General features: G+C 48.5%; 2 protein-coding genes and 1 long non-coding RNA gene across 6 annotated transcripts in view; all 3 read right to left on the bottom strand.

Moving 5' to 3' along the window:
• Window positions 1–3,578, bottom strand: part of HECTD4 (HECT domain E3 ubiquitin protein ligase 4) — a 66,027-nt gene extending 62,449 nt beyond the window's left edge. For 2 of the 3 annotated variants that reach the window (XM_066331598.1, XM_066331599.1), the window contains exon 1: window positions 3,363–3,571. In XM_066331598.1, coding sequence (XP_066187695.1) covers window positions 3,363–3,533 — 171 coding nt within the window. In that variant the 5' untranslated portion in view covers window positions 3,534–3,571. Of the gene's footprint in view, window positions 1–3,362 lie in introns of all 3 variants that reach the window. The other variant, XM_066331597.1, reaches the window with a different exon arrangement.
• A 9,687-nt stretch (window positions 3,579–13,265) lies between these two features.
• Window positions 13,266–14,384, bottom strand: LOC136368731 (uncharacterized). The gene is made up of 2 exons (XR_010744903.1): window positions 13,786–14,384; window positions 13,266–13,520 (listed from the first exon to the last, which is right to left on the bottom strand). It is a non-coding gene; the product is annotated as an uncharacterized lncRNA (long non-coding RNA).
• A 2,444-nt stretch (window positions 14,385–16,828) lies between these two features.
• On the bottom strand, window positions 16,829–20,684 carry RPL6 (ribosomal protein L6). Of its 2 annotated transcripts, none has more exons than XM_066331596.1 (7): window positions 20,558–20,684; window positions 19,759–20,007; window positions 19,570–19,668; window positions 19,034–19,177; window positions 18,116–18,164; window positions 17,420–17,604; window positions 16,829–17,024 (listed from the first exon to the last, which is right to left on the bottom strand). In XM_066331596.1, the coding sequence occupies exons 2-7, from the start codon at window positions 20,005–20,007 to the stop codon at window positions 16,872–16,874; spliced, it is 879 nt and encodes a 292-aa protein (XP_066187693.1). In that variant the 5' UTR covers window positions 20,558–20,684; the 3' UTR covers window positions 16,829–16,871. The 2 variants fall into 2 exon arrangements, with proteins under 2 accessions (XP_066187693.1, XP_066187692.1); XM_066331595.1 differs by lacking the exon at window positions 20,558–20,684 and adding an exon at window positions 20,090–20,244.
• Window positions 20,685–20,793: the final 109 nt, after the last annotated feature.

Below are 20,793 nucleotides of genomic sequence, written 5' to 3'. Positions count from 1 at the left end.
AACAAGGGTCCAAACGTGAGATGAGGACAGACATGATCCCAAGAGCCACTGAGGGAGGAGCTGCACTCCCAGCTCCGTGGTAAAAGCAGAGGAATGTTCCCTGCCCTTGGCAGGAGGGGATCCTGGATGATCTTTAAGGTCCCTTCCACCCCAAACCACTCTGGGATTCTGTGGTGACTCTGCAGAGCTGGCAGATGAAACCTCCCTGGTTGAAGGGACCTTTCCTCCTTCAGACAAACCCTGAGCTCCCGGTGTTCCAGACTCAGGGAAGGTGGGAAGGTTCTGGAAGTGCTGCAGTTCCCTTTGGGGCACATAAAGGAACAGCAGTTCCTGCTCAATGTCCCTCCTGGGTGGGCACTGACCAACCAAAATGCCACAACAACACCTCCAGCTCTGTCACTGAGGGTTGTCTCCAAGAAGGAGAAGACTTTGCTCTTTCAAAGACTTCTCTGTGTGAAAGGTTTTAAAAGAAAGGTCCAAAGGCTTCTGTAATCACTGACTAATTCAGATCTCTCCTGACTAGAGGATTTTAGTGGGAAACCCGCACCAGGAGCAGCTGGTCCATGCATATCATTACAAAATTCTATCAAATTAAAAAAAAACACCTCCAAAACCTCACCTTATGTTTTGTAAATATGCTGAAACAATCTAAGAAGTCACTAGACATCATCACAGAAAAAATAAAACCAGAGCAAAAACCTCCATACCCTTTAAAATTCAACATATTCCTAGAATAAGTTGAAAGAGAAGATTAAGACTCTTGTAACATACCATTAAAATATATATGTATAAATACAAGTGTATACAAATACACAAAAGAATGAAATCAAAGCTCCATGGGACTCAAAATAACAAAATAATAACTTTTCATAAGCCTTTCTTGGCATGCCACCAGCACTGTAACATTTTTTCCTCTGCTTTTTCTTTTTATAAATAGACAGAACCTTTGAACAGAAGGACAAAGGAAACACATCCAAACACACTGACATTAGTCACCAATACGCTCTTTAAAGGGAAATTTAAGCAAAACAGACCAGAATGACACTTCTCCACCCCAAAAAAATCCATTAAAGTATTAAACATTATGCATATTTAATTAAGCACTTCAGCTCAGAAATTCAGCCAGGCTTCTGACCACCACTGATGAAGCACAAGAAGTGAATTAAAGAAGTTTCCTAATCAAAGCAGCAGCTGCAGCATCTCCTACCCTTGGCCAATAGCACATCCCAAGAGATTTCTGTTTGGACCATTTTCAAAGGTATTTATTACACTGCAAGTAGGAGTAGAAAGAGTGTAAATGAGCTCTTGTGTAGCAGTCGATTGCATGGCCACGCTTCAATCAGATGTGTGCACCTATTTCCACAAAATGGCTCCTCAAAGCCATTCCACATCACCAAAGCACCCCTTGTTTAAATAAAAACAGCATTAAAGAAAAGGCAGAGAAAAAAGTTACAAGCTAAATATTTTACATTTGCACCATGCGAAACTTCATTTTTTTAAAACTCTTCCCCCTCAATACCAAACTCTAAACCCATTTGAAGATACCTGAAAATAAAATTGATCACTTGTCATCATCAAGTCTATAGGTGGATGGAAATAAAAGGCTTTAATAAGCTGTGACTTAAGAATAAAGGTCAAAACAAGCCAAAAAGCAGTCCTTAGCCAAAAATAAGCACCACAGCAAAAAGTCGTGTTTAATTATTTATTTAAAAGTTTTGCACTGCAAACATGAACAACAGGAAAAGAATCTCTGGGCAGGAAAAACGATGTGAATCAGTGGCACTGGATTGCTGCAACACCCATTATGATAAATGTCATGAAGCACAAGACACAGTAGCACCAATTCCATTCCTATCTCTCCCAAACAACGGGAGTTTTAGAACATTCCTAACACGAACAAAAAATTCTCCAGAGCTGAAGTGTTTGTCAAGTGAAGCTGTGTGTCAAGTTTCAGGCTGGAACACACTTCTGGCCTGGCTGGCAAGATCTTAAAATAAGGTCTTATTTGTTTTTAAAGGATATCCTCCTTTCTTGTGATATAACATAAAAAATGCTGTGGGAGCAGGTTATTTTTCTAGCACAGTTTTTGAACTCAATGCTGCTTCTAGAACTATGCCATGGAATCGTTTTCTTGCATCCAAGCTGCACTGAACGCCAGAGCAACTCTGATCACAAGGGAGAATCATCCCGTGTTTATACACACAGAGGTAAGTCAGCCACCTTAAAAATCTCCCTTTTCCTGTTTCATGCGATATTTGCCAACATCCATTTCATGGGAGCAGCTGATTTTCCCCGGTGTCCCAACAACACAGGACAGAAAAACGCACATTCAGCAGAAAATATCTGCCCTTAGATAAGGCTGGGGGAAGTTTCCCCACAGCCCATAAAGATTCCACGTCGCCCGATGAATAATGATGCTGTCAGGACTGCTCGTGGATTCCTCCTCAGCAACAGCCTAGACAGCAGCTAAAGCCTCACTAAAAGAGGGTTTTCGGCCTAAAATGGGACCAAAACAGAGCTCGGAGATAAAGCTGGGGCTGCACCGTCCCCTGTCCGCTCCCGCCGGTGACAAAGCCCCTGTGTCATTGTTGGGGAGGAGGGTGGGGTGAAAGAGGAGAAGGGAGGCACACGGGGGGGAAAAAAAAAAAAAAATGCAGCCTACAAAATAGATGCAACCTATAATCCGTGACATTCAGTCCTTCAGCGGCTCCTCCTAAGATAAAACAGCTGCACCGCCTGCCTGCAGCCAACACCACGGGCAGCTCTGGGAAGGTAAAAAGCTGGGCTGAAAATCTGGGCTGTCCTCCCGGCTTTTTAATAATGACCACTGTCAACAGCTGAATAAAACACCCGGGCACCCCCCGAGCACGTCGTTGTAAGGCTGATGAATTACAAACCGTCTAAAAGTAACAGCAAGAAGACACAAAACCTTCAATAAAAATAAACGGGCCAAAGGCCACGCTGAAATCCTTGAGTGCGGCTCTGATTTCCAAACCTTATGGAGCCAAAACAAGGAGGACGCACCAATACTTCACCCTCCATTTACATCAGCACCTCACCATCCTCCTGCCCAGCTCCACTTTCATTATTATCCGAAATAAATTAGACTGACTCAAGACAAGCAGAACGCCTCGACACCGGCTGGCTCCGGACTCCAGATGCCTCACTCGACATCCGCATCCAGCGTCCTCCATCCCGGCCCCCCATCCTCCCCTAGTCATCCTCCCTGCACCCCCATCTCCCATCCCCCGTCCTCCTCGCCTCAGGCCTCCGCTGCCACCGTGCCCCTCTCCCGAGGGCATCCTCCTCCTCACCGCCCGGCCCTGCCCCGTCCCTCCCCTCAGCTCCGGGGGCCGCCTCACCTCCAGCTCGGTGTCGCCGGGCTCGGCCACCCCAATGATCTCGCTGGGCAGCTCGGCCAGGTCGGTGACCCGGATCAGCCCGTCGTGCAGGAAGATGGTCTCCTCCTTCACCGACAGCCACTGCGCCGAGTCGGTGGCGGCGGCCGCCGAGGCAGCCGCCGGGGACCCCATGGCGCGGAGGGCGGGGGGGCTCCGCAGGGCTGAGGCGAGGCGGGTCCCGCTACCCGCCCATGGCGGGGGCAGGGCGGGGGCAGGCGCGTCCCCAGCGGCCTGGGCGCCGGACAGCCGGGGCGCGGCGGGCAGCAGCGAGGAGCGGCGCGTTGCCACCGCGGCGGCGGCGCTCCGGGGAGCTCCGGGAGCCGCCGTGCCCGCCCGCAGCCCCGCGTCCCGCGCCCGCCTCACACACACCGCTGACAGCGCGACGCCATGTTGGGGGCTGAGGCGGGCCCGGCATGCACCGCGCGGGGAACAATACACCCGGCCCCCTCCCAGCCCGCGGGGCCCCGCCCCCAGCGCCGGGACACGCCCCCAAACGCCGGAGCTCCGCCCCCGGGCCGCTCCCGCCGCTCCGCCCGCACCGGCGCCGGTGTCTGTAGCGCCTCGCCCGTACCGCGTGTGCTCCGCGTGTGCTTCATTCTCACCGGGCACGGCGGATCGTCCGCACGGGCCACAGCGCCTCGCCCGCACCGGCGGCGGTGTCTGTAGCGCCTCGCCCGTACCGCGTGTGCTCCGCGTGTGCTTCATTCTCACCGGGCACGGCGGATCGTCCGCACGGGGCACAGCGCCTCGCCCGCACCGCGGGGAGTGTAGCAACCGCACCGGGCACAGCGGGTCACCTGGACCGGCCGCAGCGCCTCACTCACACCAGGAGCGCTCCCCTCAGAGCTTCGCCCCGCTCACATCGCCCCTCAGCGCCTCAGCCGCGCCGCGGAGAGCGGATCGCCCGCACAGCGGGGAGAGAGCATAAACCGCAGCGGGTGTTCTCCCCTCAGCGCCTCAGCCTCATGGCGGGAGCGGATCACCCGCAGCGGATGTTCTCCCCTCAGCGCCTCAGCCTCATGGCGGGAGCGGATCACCCGCAGCGGGTGTTCTCCCCTCAGCGCCTCGCCTCAGCCCTCAGGGATCGCTCCCCTCAGCCCCTCGCTCCCTCAGCGCCTCATTTCATCCCTCGGCACTGCCCCGGGGTCTCACCCTCATGCAATGGCTGCTCCCTCGCACATTTGGCATCGCCCTCATGCAATGGCTGCTCCCTCAGCCCTTCACCTCCCGCCACCGAGACCGAGCCCTGATCCCTCTGGGCTGTTCTCCTCAGTTTCCCTCTCAGCCCTCTCGGCTTGACTTGCTGGGCCCCTCTGAAACTCCCCATTTCCCTCCAGCACTGATCCCTCTTGGTCCTTCACGTTCCCCTCATGGTTGTTTCTCCTCTCCCGAACCTCTGCTCATCCCTATTTATTTGTCCCCTCGCAGAATAATTTCCCTTTCTTCCTTCCCCTTGCCACCCTCCATCACCATCTTTCAGGAATCCAAGGAGTTTTCCCCAAAAGGCTCGTGAGCAAAGCAGGTATGTCCCTTAAAATCTGTACCTCTAGATTTAGAGGTTCCAGAGGATGTAAAGCAAAAGGGCTGCAACACCTCAGTACGTGCAGAAGAAAGGGGATCCAAAGGAAAATTGATCCTTCTTCCTCAGCCTAATTTCACCCTCAGTTCACTCAGACCTCGCCCTGAACCCATTCAGAGGCACAAAGTGCCACAGGCAGCTGTACCTGGATGTTCAGCAAAGGACGTGCTGCTGAGACAAATCATGTTAATGAGAGAGATGTGGTGATAAATGTTAAATAGTTGTAGTGGATAATTGCTGTGGGGATTCCCATTGCAAGTGTCTGCTTTTCATGGAGCAGTGACTGTGCACAACTGAGCAGAGCTAGAGCTCCATGCATTTATTTACCTGTTTGATCAGATTAAATTATTTAACATATTAGTGCATTAAAACAAATGTACTGTGCTGTTGCAGGAAAAGCTTATTCAGAGCTGGAGTAAAACAAGATCTACCACCAATGCTTTATATCTTATAAAATCTCGTTGGGAAGAAACTATTTTTTTTCCATGTAATGGATGACCACTCAACATAGGACCCATGCAAAGCCCTTTTGTAGCACTGATGCAGCAGTGTGAGCACTCACACCATTGTGTAGCTTGTTTTTGAGGCCAGTTCAGTTGACACAGGGTTCAGGTAAGTTCAAACAAGCAGTAATTTAGAGATCTGTGTGATAGCTCTGTGCACTGTTTGGTAGGACATCCCTGCTATTCATGAGCTGGAGAGTAGAAGAGTCTCCAGGCTTGGTTTTATTCCAGAAATAGATATTATTTGCCTCTGTGCTGCAGTAATCTTTAAACAGGGAGAGTGTGCAGAGCTGCTATCAAAAGTTTTTATGAGGGAGAAACTTCATGGGCATCTGTTATTTTTGGTCAAGGCTTGACAGAGAGAACAATGGCTGCAGACAGACCCTGATCCTCCCATGGGAGCCTTGGGAGAACTCAGAAGAGAGGGAATGCTGAGATTGGAAGATTTTATGGCAGCTGGGATGTGGCAGCTGAGTTCTGGCACGAGGAGATAAGCCCGGCTCCCGAAGGTTCCTTGGAGCAAGGGAAAAACTCCTGGGGCTGGATTAGTCACAACATTTCATGGGGAGACAGCCATGGGTGTTTTTGTTTTGTTCCCAAGTGGGAGTCTGACATTGTTTTCATTCACCCACACCGTGAGAGGAGTAGAGGGAGAGAAACACAAAGTGTGTGTGTGTGTTTTAGTGAGAGTAACATTCCACCAAAAAAGCATTTGGATCTTGTGGTACTATCACGGTGCTAGGTGAGTATCTCCCACAAAATCCACACAAACAGCAGGGCTGGGAGTCATGATGGGATGTTCCCCTCACAAGCAAGGTGAAGGACTTTGGCAGAAGGGGTTTGCAGTGTTCTCCAAAGGTTTGGATGTACCTGTTCTCCAAAGGGATATTTCACAGTGCTTTGTCTGCAGCTCTCCCCTGCTCTTTCCAAGGCCTCCTGGGCTGCTTTATCCCAGAGGAATGTGGCTGCCACAGCAGCTCCCAGATGGAGAATCCGTGTTTGAGATGGCTGTGGATTCAATCCGCTGCCTTGGGATGCAAGCCAAGGCCTTTTATTGGAATGAGGAGCTGAGTCAGAGCCAAGAGAGGTGAGTGAAGCTCTGGAAGCTTCTATAGCAGGTGAGGCACTGAATGAGGTGTGTGGCCACATTATTCTTTGGCAGGGAATTATTTGTCCTTTGTCTGGGGGCTGGTGACAGTTTCTCCCAGGAAGGATCCTGATCCATGTGGGTTTCTGTGGGAAACAACCTGATCTGCCCCCAGTGAAAACAGCCCCCTTGGCTCTGACCTCTGTGTTGTGGAGATGTTTTGGAAATGTTCCTTTTAGCCAAATCTGTGGGAAGACTTCCCAAGCTGAACTGAAGGGATATTCACCATTTTATAGTTATTGATTTGCTTATTTAGAGTTCTTCTGAATTCTATTGACTTGACAATTCAAAGTTAAAAAGCAGTTATTGAATGAAAGCAATGGAATAAAGCTGAGAAATGTACCCTGTCCTGCCTCAGTGCAGGTAAATAAAATAATTACTGGTAAATGTAATTTCCTAAATTCTTTGAAGTGCCTGCCATTCAGGAATTAAGGATATGTTGTACAATCCATAAACTTACATAGCATGGAATGCTGATGGAGCTTCCTGCATGGAATTTTCAGTGCTGGGGCTGTCCTGGAGACAGCAGACTCCATGCAGTTTGCCTGGCATCTGCTGCAGAAGTTGTTGTGTAATGGAATGAAAAAAAAAATATCATATTTGTGTTCTGCCTGTCACCAGCAAATGTCAGCCACTGCAACTTCAATGTGCAGTCAGAGGGGTACAGCAGCAACTACAAAGAACTCTTGGACTACTTTATGGGAAGACTTAAAAAATAGACCAGAATAACTTTGTGACACAGATCATCAAGCTGAAGGAATAAAACCCTCTGCTTGTAAATAGGCTCCGACAGAAAATCACTCATTTGCTTCCTTTATTTTGCATTTTTCCCATTATTTTGGAGCAGATGTTGAGCTGCTGTGGTTGCCTCTGCCTCTGGTGGCAGGATTTTGGGATCATCTCCCTCCTGTGCAGTCTCCTGTGTCCTTGTGCTTCTCTGGACATCACAGATAATGAGATTTAGCAGAAGATGCTCGTGGTCTGTGGGCAAAAATTCACTCCTGCGAGCTGCAAATGGAAATTCCCTATTCCTGCTTGGAATTTGCCTATTATGTAATGGGATTTAAAGCAACATTGTCTCGCCCTTCAGTTTAATTTTACATTAACAGCTATTATGTGTGGGGAGAGCTCTTTTCATCCCAAGGCTTTGCTGTGCATCTTTCTGTTCATTTACAAACGACACTTTCAGTTTCAGTGACCACTGTGGCATTAAGAAATGTGGGAGAAAGAAAAACAAGTTGCTATTTTTGTGTGGTCTGCAGTAACCAGATTTGCAGACCCTGAATCCTGGCTCCTCTGCCTGGTACTTGTTATTTAGGGAGCCCAAATGCCATCATTAATAAGGCCACTACCCAAGGAATACTGGCATTTCTTGGCACATTATCTGGGATTAAAAAATACAGTTTCTCCAAGTAACACTTAGAAAGGACTGAAGTGGGGAAAAAAATCAGTGTTTGACAGAGGAGAAGGAAGAAACTAGACAATGAAATAAAATTATTCCAAACCTTAGCAATGTATTTTAATTGCAAAGGGAAATATTCACATTTTTTTTTCATTTAGAAGAGCAATAATTGCTGAAGATTGCAAGGTGGGCCTGAGGGAGGAAGAACAAATAGATATTGTTATTAAAATGAATAAGGGTTAGAGGAAACAAGAGTATGAATCACTACCTTGCAAACATGGCCTTACTTAAATTGGACAGGGAGCAAATGTAAATTATGGAATCACAGAATCTGGGAGTCCTGAAATGGTTTGGGTTAGAAGGGACCTTAAAGCCCATCCCATTCCAGCCCCTGCCATGGGCAGGGACACCTTCCACCATCCCAGGTGGCTCCAAGCTCTGTCCAACCTCACCTTGGACACTTCCAGGGATCCAGGGGCAGCCACAGCTTCTCTGATCAGTTTCTTCCACTGTTGAATTGTCTTTACCTTTAGGGAGTTTCCTAATTCATAACTGAACCTGTGCTGTTGCAATTTAACCTTTTCCATTTACCTTTCCAGCTGTTGCAGCCACAAGAAGAGTTTATTTCCTCCCTCTCCTCACCCGTGAGGGCTGTGACCAGAGCTCCTCCCCGCCATCTCTGCACTAAGTAATAATCCCTGTCCTTTCAAACTTGGAAAGTTGGAAGCCTGATCTTTGCTTTGGGATCTCCTGCTCCCTTGAGGTGTTGGCATTTAGCAGCGCTCTCCCTAATTTCAGGTCTCATTTTCTTACTCCAGCAGCCTTTTCTGGAAGTACCTAAATGCTGCCCATCAGTGAGGAAGAGTGGTTGGGAGCTGAGCAGATCCCTGAGTGGTTGTCCTGAATTTTTGAATCTCGAATGTCTCAGAAGACTCATTATTACCATCCAAAAATAGGTAGGTTTAAATACAGCTATTCTGTGCTGTTTTAAAATTCAACCTCTCTGAAAACTGGTGCAGTAACACGAGGGATAAATAAATGAAAAAAAGAATCTGGTACAGTATTCTGCTCAACATTGTAAACATATAAATGTGACAAGGTGGCATCTCTGGCTTCAAATTTACCCCATCTTTTACTTAAAGTTTTATTTAAAACCCTTGGAAAGTGTCATAGCCTGGTTTTCTCTTAGCCTATCAAGAAATAATTTGAGTGTGTCTACATTTGTATTTCAAGAATTTTCTCTGATTTCCCAAGTGAGTTGGTTGAAATACTAACCCTGCAATCCCTGTGTTTGAGGGATTCCCTCAAACAGGGATTGGTTGAAACACACAGGAAATTCCTGTTACTTCACCCTGAACAAGAGCTGTAATGGCCAAATTCCAGAACTGATATCCCTGGAAAAGTTCTCTCTCCCCACCCAGACAGCTCCATGCACACATTGGCAAAGCTGAGATCTGGGCAGAGCTTCATAGAATGTGTCCTAAAAATGTAAACATTTTATTCTGATTTATAATCAGAATAAAAAGCCAAAATGTTGACATTTGCAATGTAACATTCCAGGGGGAAAAGTATCAATTGGGACAATTTCCTTGTCCAGGGCCAGGTTGGAGAGGGCTTGGAACAACCCAGGATAGTGGAAGGTGTGTCTGGAGAACCAACAGGACATCAAAGAAAAGAGGGAAAACAGGATTTGAAATGAGGTGGCGTTTGAAGTTTCATCACTGTCTTTTACTTGCAATTCATAAATCAGATGCAAGAGCGTGAGTTCCTAATTAGCAGGTCTGCACTGGCATTGCAGCACTACCAACCCTTTTTTCTGACAAGGGGAGGCAGTGCAGTGAATCCCTGGCCTGAGCAAATGTTAGTCTGTGCTGATTTTCTCTTCAGTGGTGACAGGCATTCAAAACAAAGCTAAAACTGAAAGCCACTAATTGAGAACTGAAGCCAAGCTGTGCAAAGTGGAATAAGTGGAATGGTTTTCCCCTGGGAAGAGCAATTTTGCTCTCTGTGTGGTGCTGTCTTGCAGCTCTAAGTGCCCCCATCTCCAAAGGTGTTCTTCCCATGGAGCCTTCCTCCCTTTCCTTTCTTTCTTGCAGCATTTCTCTTGTTCTTTCCAGTGTCTCTTTCCTCTTTTTCCAGCCAAGGATCTGCTTTTAAAAGAAGAGTAATAACTATTATACAATAAAGTCCCAGCGAGTGAACGATTTGACAGAATATAAATACGAGGGAAACAAACAGGAGAGCCTGGAGATGTGTGCTGTGGTTTGGAATGCTGCTGATTTATGTGAGAGGTGCAGTCCTTTTATGCTCTCTCTGACTCACCTATTTTTCCCTCTTCCAGCCAGATGGCACAAACCAGGAAAGGCCAAATAATTCATCATTCCACATTTAGGCTGGACTGGCCCCCGGGTGAAGCCAGGAGGGTTGAAAATCTTTTCATGCTGCTACAGGCAGGAGAGTTTCTTCATTTGTGATGTGGTAGAGGAGAGTTTATGGTGCTGCAGTGAAATGTCCTGTGCTTATAAAATCCTGGTCCTGACAGGGAATAGGAATTGTTTTATAAACCTTCACTTCATGCTTAACAACAGCACAGTGTTTCTTTAAAAGGAACATCACGAGCAGCCTACAGAGAACCAGGAAGAACAAAACTTCAACTAAAACAACCCCACCAATCAATTAATCAGCAGGAGAACCAGAGCAGTGCTGTCAGCCACCCAAGGCCACCAGCATCACCCCCTTCATGAGATTATCATTTCCCAGACAGGTGACACCAGCCCAGCCCTCCTGCAGCACAGGGACCACATTTTGTGTGCTGGGCTCCATTCTGTTATTCTGTGGCTCTTGATTGGGCCTGACAAACACATCAAAAAGCCATTTTTTAGGCTTGATTACCCACTCTGCCCAGGCTTGGGGTGGTGGCAATTGAATGACACGAAACGTTGAAGCTCAGGGTGACAGGATGGGAAGAGTGATAGAAATTCTAATGAGAATTATAAATCCCCAGGAGCAGCTGCACTGCCTGGCTCACACTGGGACACCCTTCTCAGGCACTTGTGAAATCAGCAGTTATTTCAAGGGAGCCCAAACCACACAATTTGTGCTCTTATTTGTATTATTTTAATTCTATTTTTTATTCAAGCTGCCAGGCAGTTTGGGGATTAATGGGTTGTCTGTGTTAGAAGGCAGTTACAGAATGATGTGAGACATTGCCTTGATGAAGTTCTGTTTAATTACAAAGCAGGCAAGTCTTTCCTGGAGTGTTGGATTAAATAAACCACACATTTTTATGCTCAGTGCTTTGACTGAAGCCAGGATTTGAAAAAAAAAAAAAAAAAAAAAAAAAAAAAAACCACAAAAAACCCAACCCTCTCGAAGTTTCTCTTGCATCAGCAGCCTCAAAAGGCAGTTTTCCTTTTTCTCCCTCTGTGTGCCCCTGCTCTGGGCATGTGTTTGGCTTTTTTCTCTTCCACAAACACAAAGCTCCAGGTTTCCAGTGGCCTTTTTGCACTTTGTCAGGCCCCAGAGAAGCCATGTGGATGATGTGCAGTGCACAGGAGCTCTGCCTTGTGCCTCTCCTTTGAGCAGGAGTCACTGTGTTTTCAGTTCCCTGATTCCTCAGGGACATTTGTTCAATTTTTTGTGTGTGTGTTTTCCTGAAGGAAGAATTCTGGTTCCCTGCCAATTTCTATGAAATTCCACAAAAGAGATTTTTTCCTTTCAGCTCAGCAGGACACTCTCACCAGAAATTTGAATGGTGCCATCATTGTAAGGGTGCATCACTCTTTTTAGGGCCTTATTCTAAAAAATGCTCTTCCTCCCTTGTGAACCAAGGACTGCTTTTGTACATTTTGTTTTGGGTTTTATTTCCTCTTGTCCAAATGGCCATTTTGAACAACAGGATCCCATGTACAGCACATGGTGATAGCAGAAAACCTTAATTTTAAAAACAATCACATCCTAAGGCATCTGTCAGGCCAGTGGAAAATCTCCACATCCACTAGGACTGACAAAAGGGATGAAGATGAAATTGCTTCTGGTTTATTTTCTTTATTTTCTCCATGAGGTTTAGAGCCTTTCCTTGTCCTCCTTGGGGTGGTTCTCTGCATCCCACTGGTTTGTTCCAGTGGATTGGAGAAATCATTTTACCTTTGTGTGGTTTCTTGGTGTTCTCGTGGCAGTTTTTGACCTGTGCTGGGTGTCACAAGGCCAAAGGGCTCAGCAGATGTAAAATATGAGAAGCTGGTTGTGATTATCATTAAAACCAATCTGCAGGCAAAGCACCAGGAACTGCTAATTGGGCAACTGCAGAAACACCCAATGGCTTCAGAGCCTCTGAATCTTTGAGCTCTGCTGCCCTGTACAAATAAACCAGCCTAAATTCTGCAAAAAATGACATTAAAACTGATAAATAGGACTAGGAGAACATTTATTCTTTGTGCCACCTGTTCCAGTCTTCAACACAGCACAACTTCTGTATTTTTTAGTCTGAAATGTTGATATGATCTCATAGAACAAGATCAGATTAATGGATCAGGTCCCCTCTCAGTGTCAGCCAAGCAGAGACTGCTTATTCTTTTATGTCCTTCAGAAAATGGACATAAATTTTCCATTTTCTCAAGTTGAAAACACTTCTTGAGACCAGACGTGAGAAAGTATTTCTGCTTTCTGCAGTATGTGAGCACAGACCTCTCTGAAAATAAGCAACTTGCTCAAGATCACACAGAAAATCAATATTGCTGGGGAAAAAACCATTGAATTTCTTTCATCTCAAGTCTTATTTTGACTACTGTGCTTCCTCTCTCCTCATCCCTATTACAACTAATAAGTGTTTATGTCTGATGGAGTGTGAACCATGCTTAGGTCAGAGAAGCTGCTGGCTTGGTGTGCAATCCATCATGCAAAGTCATTTCCCCTGAGATAAACACTGGAATAATGGGGAGAAAAAACCAGATAAAGTGAAAAAAATAAAGCCAGCCAGCTGACAAAAATGGGGTTTGACTGATATCTGGGAGAGGGTTCAGACTGCTCTAATCTAAACACCCCAAACAGCAAACAAATAATTAAAAAGTAACTAAATCAAGAAAAATGTCCTGGTTGATGCATGGCATCCATGTCAAATTCCACATGCAGCCATCCCAGACCCACCCTCTGCAGTGACTCAGGCACTGCCTGGCTTTGCTCAACCAGTGGCTTCCAGAACAAAACATAACAAGTACTATTATGAAGAAGATCCTTATGAAAATAAGGATTTAATTGCTCTAATTGCTTAAGCAATGAGTTGTCAAGTGCTCAGCGCAGGCTGCAATGGAGGAGAACAGGAGAAATCCAATTAACAGGTAAACAGTGGCTGGGAACTTCAGATCCTCTTCCCAAACCAGGACAGGAGCAGCTCTTTATGGTGTATCCCTGGGATTGGCATTTATTTGATTATTCTTTATTGAGCTCGTGGGGACATCCACAGTGAATTTCTTTGCAACTGTTCTGAACCCTGAGGAGAGGGAAGGACAGGAATCAGGTGGAAATATGCTGGGATAAAAAGGTTCAGCCTCTCCTTCATGACAAGGCATGTCCTACAGCACAGGTGAACTGAGCAGCCAGTCCCCAGACATCTGGGAATTTGGCAAATTTTCCTCACCACTTGGCCCAGAAAGTGTGGGAGTCCCATAAAAGCACCTTCACACTCCAGCCAGAGCATCCTCTCTTAATTAAGGTTAAACCTGAGAGTGTCACAGCTGAAATGCTCAGTAACAAACCTGGCACTGGAAAGGACTTTGTCTTGCAGATCAGCCTCAGTTTCTCCTGAGGATCCCGGTGCCAGAAGGATTCTCATTCCAGAGGCAAAGGCAGTGGCTGCCTCCCTGAGCCCACTGCTGGCTGTGGCAGCTGGACAGAGCCTCACTGGGCTGGAACTGCAGCCACCAGGTCACTGCACAGCTGACAGGTAAAAATAGGTGCCTGGAGATAACAAGGCATCACATCTTATTATCAATTCCCTGGGAAAGCCAACATCCCTCTCTTTCCTCTCCAAAGGATGCTTTATTATAATTACATATCACTTTATTAGGCAGCTGAAGCAAAGAGCACATTTGATGCTAATGAAGTGCTGCTGTGGTTGAGGCTGTCACTATTTTTGGAGCTGCACATCTCCAGCACTTTTCATTGGGTGATGGAGGCTTTGGATGTCTCTGGCTTCTTCTGTGGGGGCTGCCCAGGAAAAAGCAGTGACTCAGCGAGCCCAGCTAGAACTGTTCACATGCTGGGAATGGGAAATGCTGGGGACAGCCAGAACACACACAAAGGCTCTTTATGTGCTGCAAGTTGGGCTCAGGTAGGGGCCAGCATTATCTGGATTAAAAAATCCCTCTGTGCTGGTCACCTGCACAGGCCTCGTTTTTCCTGTTTTCCATCCCTCACCCTGCAGGTTTGTCAGAAAAGAGGCAGATTTCACAGAACTCAGGGGAAATATTTGGGAGGCTGGAAACAGACACATCACAGCTGATCACTGGCTGCCTCTCCTTATGGAATACGAGGGTTTTGCCACCTCCATTTCCTGCAGCAAACCTGAGGAGCTGCTCAGCCCCGGGAAGGGAGGATTTGGTGTTCCAATTTCCCCTGCTCCCACATCCCTTGGTGTGACACTGGCATCCAGCTGGGCCAGTGACTCAGCTCAGCTCTCAGGGATTCCTCCCTCCCTTCCTCCTTCCCTGCCCACCTTGCAGGGTGTGTTACTGTCACCACCTTGTCACACAGGTGACAGGAACAGGGCAATGGCAGCACGTGAGGCCACTGCTCCAGACCAGCAACTGCTGACAACCAACCCCCATTTCCAAATCACTTCCTGACAGCACACTGGCAGACAAACCTCCCCTCCCAGCACATAAAGTCGATGGTTCCAGATGCCTCCTGATCCACAAAGCAGGAATGTGACAGAGCAACCAGGAATTCCAGGGAACACCGTTGGATCTCCACACCCCACTGGTTTTGGGGCTATTTTGTTACTGCAACTTCCCCCCTCCCAGAGGCAAGGGAAAGACTGGAGCATTAACACATCCTGCAGTTTTCTCTCAGGAGCACAAGTGTCACTGAATTTGGGGTTGCAGACTACAATACCCCATGCTCATACAAACCCTTCTGATTCTCCTTCCTGGATAGGGCTTTCCCCATTTCAGCATTCCCACACACAGTTCTTAATTTAAGTGAACTTTTTAAGCATATTTGGTTAAGGTTTTTCTTAGACCTACCTTAGGAGTAGCAGGCAGATGTGTACCACCCTTCTGTATCTTTTTCAAGCTGATTTATATCAACAGGCCATTCCCAGAACTGCAGGAAAAATTCCCTTTAACTTAAAAACCTCTGATTAATCCCATTATCCAGCAAACCACAGAAAAGAGAAGATGTAACCAACCAATCACAGACAAAACTCCAGTGGCAGGGAAAATAAAGAACACAGGGCAGAACACAGCACGAGACACCTCCCAGCCAGGCCGGGAATTCCACACGGGACAGAGGCAGCTCACTGCCTCCCTCTGCTGAGCCTCACCGACACTTCAGAGAATTCCAGCCTGGTTTGGCTTCGAGACCTTACAGCTCATCCTGTCCCACCATCCCAGGCTGCTCCAAGCCCTGTCCAACCTGACCTTCGACACTTCCAGGAATCCAGGGGCAGCCACGGCTTCTCTGGGCAAACCTGGGCCGGGGCCTCCCCACCCTCACAGGAATTCCTTCCCAATATCCCATCTAACCCTGCCTCTGGCAGAGGGAAGCCATTACCTGTGTCTTGTCAATCCAGGCCTCGTCCCAAGTGCCTTTCCAGGTCTCCTGAAGTCTCGACACTACAACGGGCTTTAAGGTCTCCCTGGAGCCTTGTTCTCCAGGCTGACACCTCTGAGCTCTCCCAGCCTGTTAATTATCAACAGGAAGGTGGTGGGAGTGCCCAGTGCTTTTGCTTCCAGACATAAAATTCAACACCCACCAGCAGCAGACTGCAGGCCCTTGGTGCAAGCCAGGTACTCCACAGGTGTCCAAGTTCTTTCACTGCCCCTGGAGCACTCCAAGCCAAATTCCTCTTCTCCACTGAGCATGGCTTCCATCTCAGGGAGGGTTGTATTGCTCTTTCCTATCCCATTTTCATGGAGCCTGGGTAAATGTGATGAAATCTCTATTTCTTGTCAAGTCTAACCCTGTTGGCTACCTCAGCTCAGAATTACTGGGCAGACAGATGGTGCAGTTACATAAACCTGGATTCCTGCAGAAGTCTGGCTGAGGAAGAGCTCCAGAGTGCCAGACTTGGTGAACTGTACATCCCTGGTTTGTGTTAAGAGCATTGATTTCTGCTGAGTTTAACACAGCACTTACCTTCTCCATGCACCTTTTATCCTGCAAAACTGTGGAGTATTCCCAGCATTTCCACTTCAAAATCAAAGCATAGCTCCTGGAATACCTCTAAGAAGTTATCTGCTGAGGTTCAGCACAGACATATTTTATCCAGATTTTATCCTGCACTGTATCAGCCCAGCATTAGCTGCTATTCCCAAAGCAAAATCTCTTCAGGATCCCTTCCCACCTTGTTCAGAGTTAAGGAAGCTGAATTCCTGTTTATGCTAAATAGTTAAAGAAATCCAACAACCACCACAAAACCAGAACAGCCAAAACTCCTACACCCCAAACTTTGCTTACACTCCAAATTCTGGTCACTACCTACAGCCCCTCAGAGTTCCACCCCACAGCAAGAAGCACTGCAAGAACCGTGCAACACCTGCTGTGACAGACTGCAATGAACACACCACAAACCCTTGCTTTTTTTTTTCCCTTGGAGTTTAATGTGGTGCTTCCAGAAGGCTCAGAACACCAATTTGTGAGGATAAACTCCATTTGAGAGAGAGAATGTGGAGCGCAGGTAGCCCCGGAGCTGAGGCACCTTCTTGATCCGTGCCAGGATCTGGGAATCCACGGCCTTCTGGTCGACCTTGCGCTGCTCCGTCAGCTCGTATTTCTGCAAAGCACAAAGAACAACAGTCAGATCCTGGGAGGAACTGCAGAGTCCTTTAGAGAGAGGAGAAAATTCAAGGCAAACCCTGAGTTTTGGGATTTTTAAGATCTTTCCCCCATTTGTTCTCCATAATGGGAAGGTGGTGAAGAACTGAAGCACCCCTTGGAGTCGACATAGTGACAGCATTTCTTGGTCAAAAAAGACATTTAACTGGAATAGTAACTCCTTCTCCTCTGAGAAAAATCCTCAAATTAAAAGTTTTTTTTTTTTACTTAATTTTAATGGCATCACCTCCCTTTAATAGTGATCTCTTAAATTCCACCTGTGCTTTTCCTGCTAATTCCCCCTTTCCAGCCCAGCCTGGAGCATTGAGAAAGAAGAACCACCCTGTCCCTTACTTCTTTCTCAGTGTCAAAGATCTCTCCTTCCTGGTGCTTGGGCTTCCGCAGCCTCTTCTTCTTGAAGTAGGAATCAGTGAGATGCTTGGGAATTTTCACCCCAGTGAGATCCACCTTTGTGGATGTGGCAATAACGAATTTCTGGTGGGCTCTGCGCAGAGGGACACGGTTGACAGCCAGGGGGCCTGAAAGCAAAGAATACAAGAGAGAATAAGGTCAGCTTTTCTAGAAAACCAGTGCCTTGAAGCTGAGTTCTTGTTCTACATGACCAGTTCCTTTAGAGTTGCCCACAGCTAAAATCTCAACAGTCAAAGCCCTCTAGAAATACACAAATCTCCTTCCTGAGCTCTTCCAAGCAGTCAGATACTGAAGCTTAATTATCTCCCCTCCACCTCCCTGCAAAGTCACAAATGACATAATTATTATGGTTGGAAAAGATCTCCAAGATGGTCAAGTCCAACTTTTGACTGATCACCACATTGTCAACTAGAGCAGAGCACTGAGTGCCACATTCAGTTGTTCCTTGGACACCTTCTGGGGGGGTGACTCCACCAAAATGTGATTCCCCACTGATGTGCCAAACCAAACATGTGCAGATCTGTTGTGCGACTGACCCAGAGACAAACCTTTAAACTTTAAAAACACAAAAGAACCCCCCCAAAACAAAAATACTGTGTTTAAATAATTTTTTTTTACCTGTCACAAGCAGAAGGCCAGTATCAAGCTGCTTCAGGAACACAACGCGCTGTAAAGAAATGAGATGGGACATCAATGTTCAGGTCCCAGTACTCCCATACCACAGCCAAACTGGGATTGTGCCTCTGTTACTGGTACAAGCACTGACAGTGCTCCAGGTGTGGGTCAGCTGTGCCACCTGAGGAGCTGCTTTGTGATCCAAGCTCCAGCACTTCCAGATACCTCATCTCCACCTGAGCGTGACGCTCCATCAGCTTTATCTCTCAAAGCTGAGCAAAGCCAATTACTCCACTTTTACTCGTCCCCCATCCTACAGCCATCCCAGCACATAAAACTTCTGTATGAGTTACAGGCAGGAATTGGATAACCACCACAAGGACCCTATAACTTCACACAGTCAGAGCCACCTCCCCCGCCCCAGTTTGTTTTGTTCCTTCTGGTCAAGGTTTCTTTCTCTGACAGCATTCTTTATGGAATCAAGGACATCAAAGACGGAGAATTCTGGAAAATAAAGGATGCCAGTTGTGTTGGTGACCATCCTGAGGATGGAGAACCCAATATAACAATCCCTGCTAATGAGATCAAGAGTAAAACTCTAATTTTTCCTTTCCAGTAACTGCTGTAGGAGAAAATTTTGTCTTTATAGGAGCAGCAACAGGAACAGGCACTGCAGCAAGATCCTTGCATTTTATCCAAACACCTGGCTGTGCTCGATTTACTTTCAGCTCTGTGCAGAAGAACAACCTGAATTTAACAAACATCACACCTCTGCCCCTCCTAAAGTCTGGACAAGGAAAACACCCAGACAGACACCACAGATTTAAACCCAGTGGCAAAGCAGGATCATCTAGGAGAGTCAGGGTGTCTGCAGTGCTGCCGAAGCCTCGTGCCAGGAGCTGTGCCAGGAGCTGTGCCCACCTTGCCGCGGTGCCGGCCGGTGAGCAGGATCAGCACCGTGCCGGGGGTGATGGAGGCCCGCAGGCGCCGCTTGTGCTCGCAGAACGGCTTCTTGCCATGGCTCAGCAGCTTCCTGGGAACGTCCTCTGTGGGGTAGTACCTGGGCTGGGAGCAGAGCACAAACAGCTTGTGACACCGGTGTCTCACGGCACAGCAACTCCTCAAAAAGGTTCTCCCCCACTTCCCTGAAGTTCAGCTTTCTGAAGGATTTCTGCTGCAGGCGGTGCTTGGGGACACACTGAATATTTTGGAATATTTTTGTGTCCAGCTCTGTATTTGTGTGTGCTCCCACCTCAGCACAGCAACACACGGGACAGAGAATTCCCACCTAAATTCCTACCATCTCCCAGGAAGACTGGGTCTGTACTCAAAGAAAGCACAGCACACAGGATGAGGCCCCTACATCACGTCTACACCACAAAGTTCATCACCCAGCTTAAACCACCCACCCACACCACCCTGGACCAAGCCTCGAGCATCCCAGTGCTCTTCCATACCATTTTCCGGATCTTAACCACCCGGCTGCCTCCGTTCTTGTCTCCACCCACTGGCTTAGTGATGGTGGCACGGGGCATCTCCTTCTTCTTCTTCTCTATCTGTGTGTAAAGAACAAGGAAAACTGAGCCCATTTCAAACCAAAGGCACCACGACAAATGTGATCATTCTGCCAGTGCTTCTCGCCATACCTTTGTCTCTGGGGCCGTGTACTTGCGCTTGTACAGGGCTTTCCTGGCATACATGGCAGAGCGGGAATATCTCCCGATGCCCCGGGCCAGGACGGGGTTACGGCTGGCATGGTACTTCTTCACCCTCTTCTTCTTGTCCCCTGCAGCTTTCTGGCTTGGCTTCTGCTCCGCCGGCTTCTTCCCCCCTGCCTTCTTCTTGCCCGGCTTCTTCTCACCTGGCTTCTTCTCCGGCGCCTTCTCACCCGCCATCTGCGATCACAGACAGCAGGGGTTGGAGCTCGTTACAGAGCAGAGAAAATAAAAATAAAAGTATCCAAACCATCTTTCACACCTTTCTAGTAGCTGTCAGCCGCCTCCTCCAGCCGTTGCTGACCAAGCCCGGCACCCCGTACGCCTCTATATGACTTAAAATGCTCCTGCACGCTGGTTACAACAGCTCCAGCGCACATCCAGGCGCTCCTCGGTGGGAAGCCCGAGGAGACGCAAACACTTCCCGAGCCTGCAGCCGCCTCGGTCCCGGCACCGCTGAGCTGCCGGGCCCTGCCCCAGCGGCCTTCCCCGTCCAGCCGCAGCCCAACTCCCGGGAGGCTCCGGCGCGGCCTCCGCATCCCACGGCCTGGTCCGCTCGGACCCGCGAAACTCCCGCTCCTCCCTACCCCCGCGCCCATCCGGGCTCCCCCGCCGCTCCCCGAGGCTGCCGCGCCGCTGCCATGACCGCGGCGGGGCCGCCGGCGGGCGGATGGCGGCGGATGGAGCGCGGCGGGCCCGGCGCCGACCGCGGCAGCTCCGCCATCCTCACCTTCCGGGGGAGCAAAAGGGACTCACATCCGGGTGCGCGGGCTAAGGACAGCGCGGCGTGTGACGTCAGCGCGCCGCGCGGGGCAGCACGGGACTCGTAGTCCGGAGGGTCCGCGCCGCCCGGGGCAGCGCCGGGTGACCAGGGAGGGGGACAGCACACCCCGCGCCCGCTCCGGGGGCTGCGGGACACCCGGCCCGGAGAGCGGCCCCGCCGCGCCGCCTCCGCTTAACCCGCGT

This window comes from Sylvia atricapilla, chromosome 17, assembly GCF_009819655.1.
Source record: "Sylvia atricapilla isolate bSylAtr1 chromosome 17, bSylAtr1.pri, whole genome shotgun sequence".
NCBI classification, from domain to species: domain Eukaryota; kingdom Metazoa; phylum Chordata; class Aves; order Passeriformes; family Sylviidae; genus Sylvia; species Sylvia atricapilla.
The sequence above is the reverse complement of the archived record's forward strand: the minus strand, read 5'-3'. Positions and strand labels throughout refer to the sequence as shown.

Bases quoted from the DNA above. Each gene is read 5' to 3' on its own strand.
- RPL6 (XM_066331596.1), bottom strand. From the start codon at position 20,007: ATGGCGGGTGAGAAGGCGCCGGAGAAGAAGCCAGGTGAGAAGAAGCCG. The intron at 19,669-19,758 runs GTATGGCGAGAA...CTTTACACACAG, and splicing joins ACACGGCCCCAGAGACAAAG to ATAGAGAAGAAGAAGAAGGA. The intron at 19,178-19,569 runs GTATGGAAGAGC...CTCTGCTCCCAG, and splicing joins TGGTTAAGATCCGGAAAATG to CCCAGGTACTACCCCACAGA.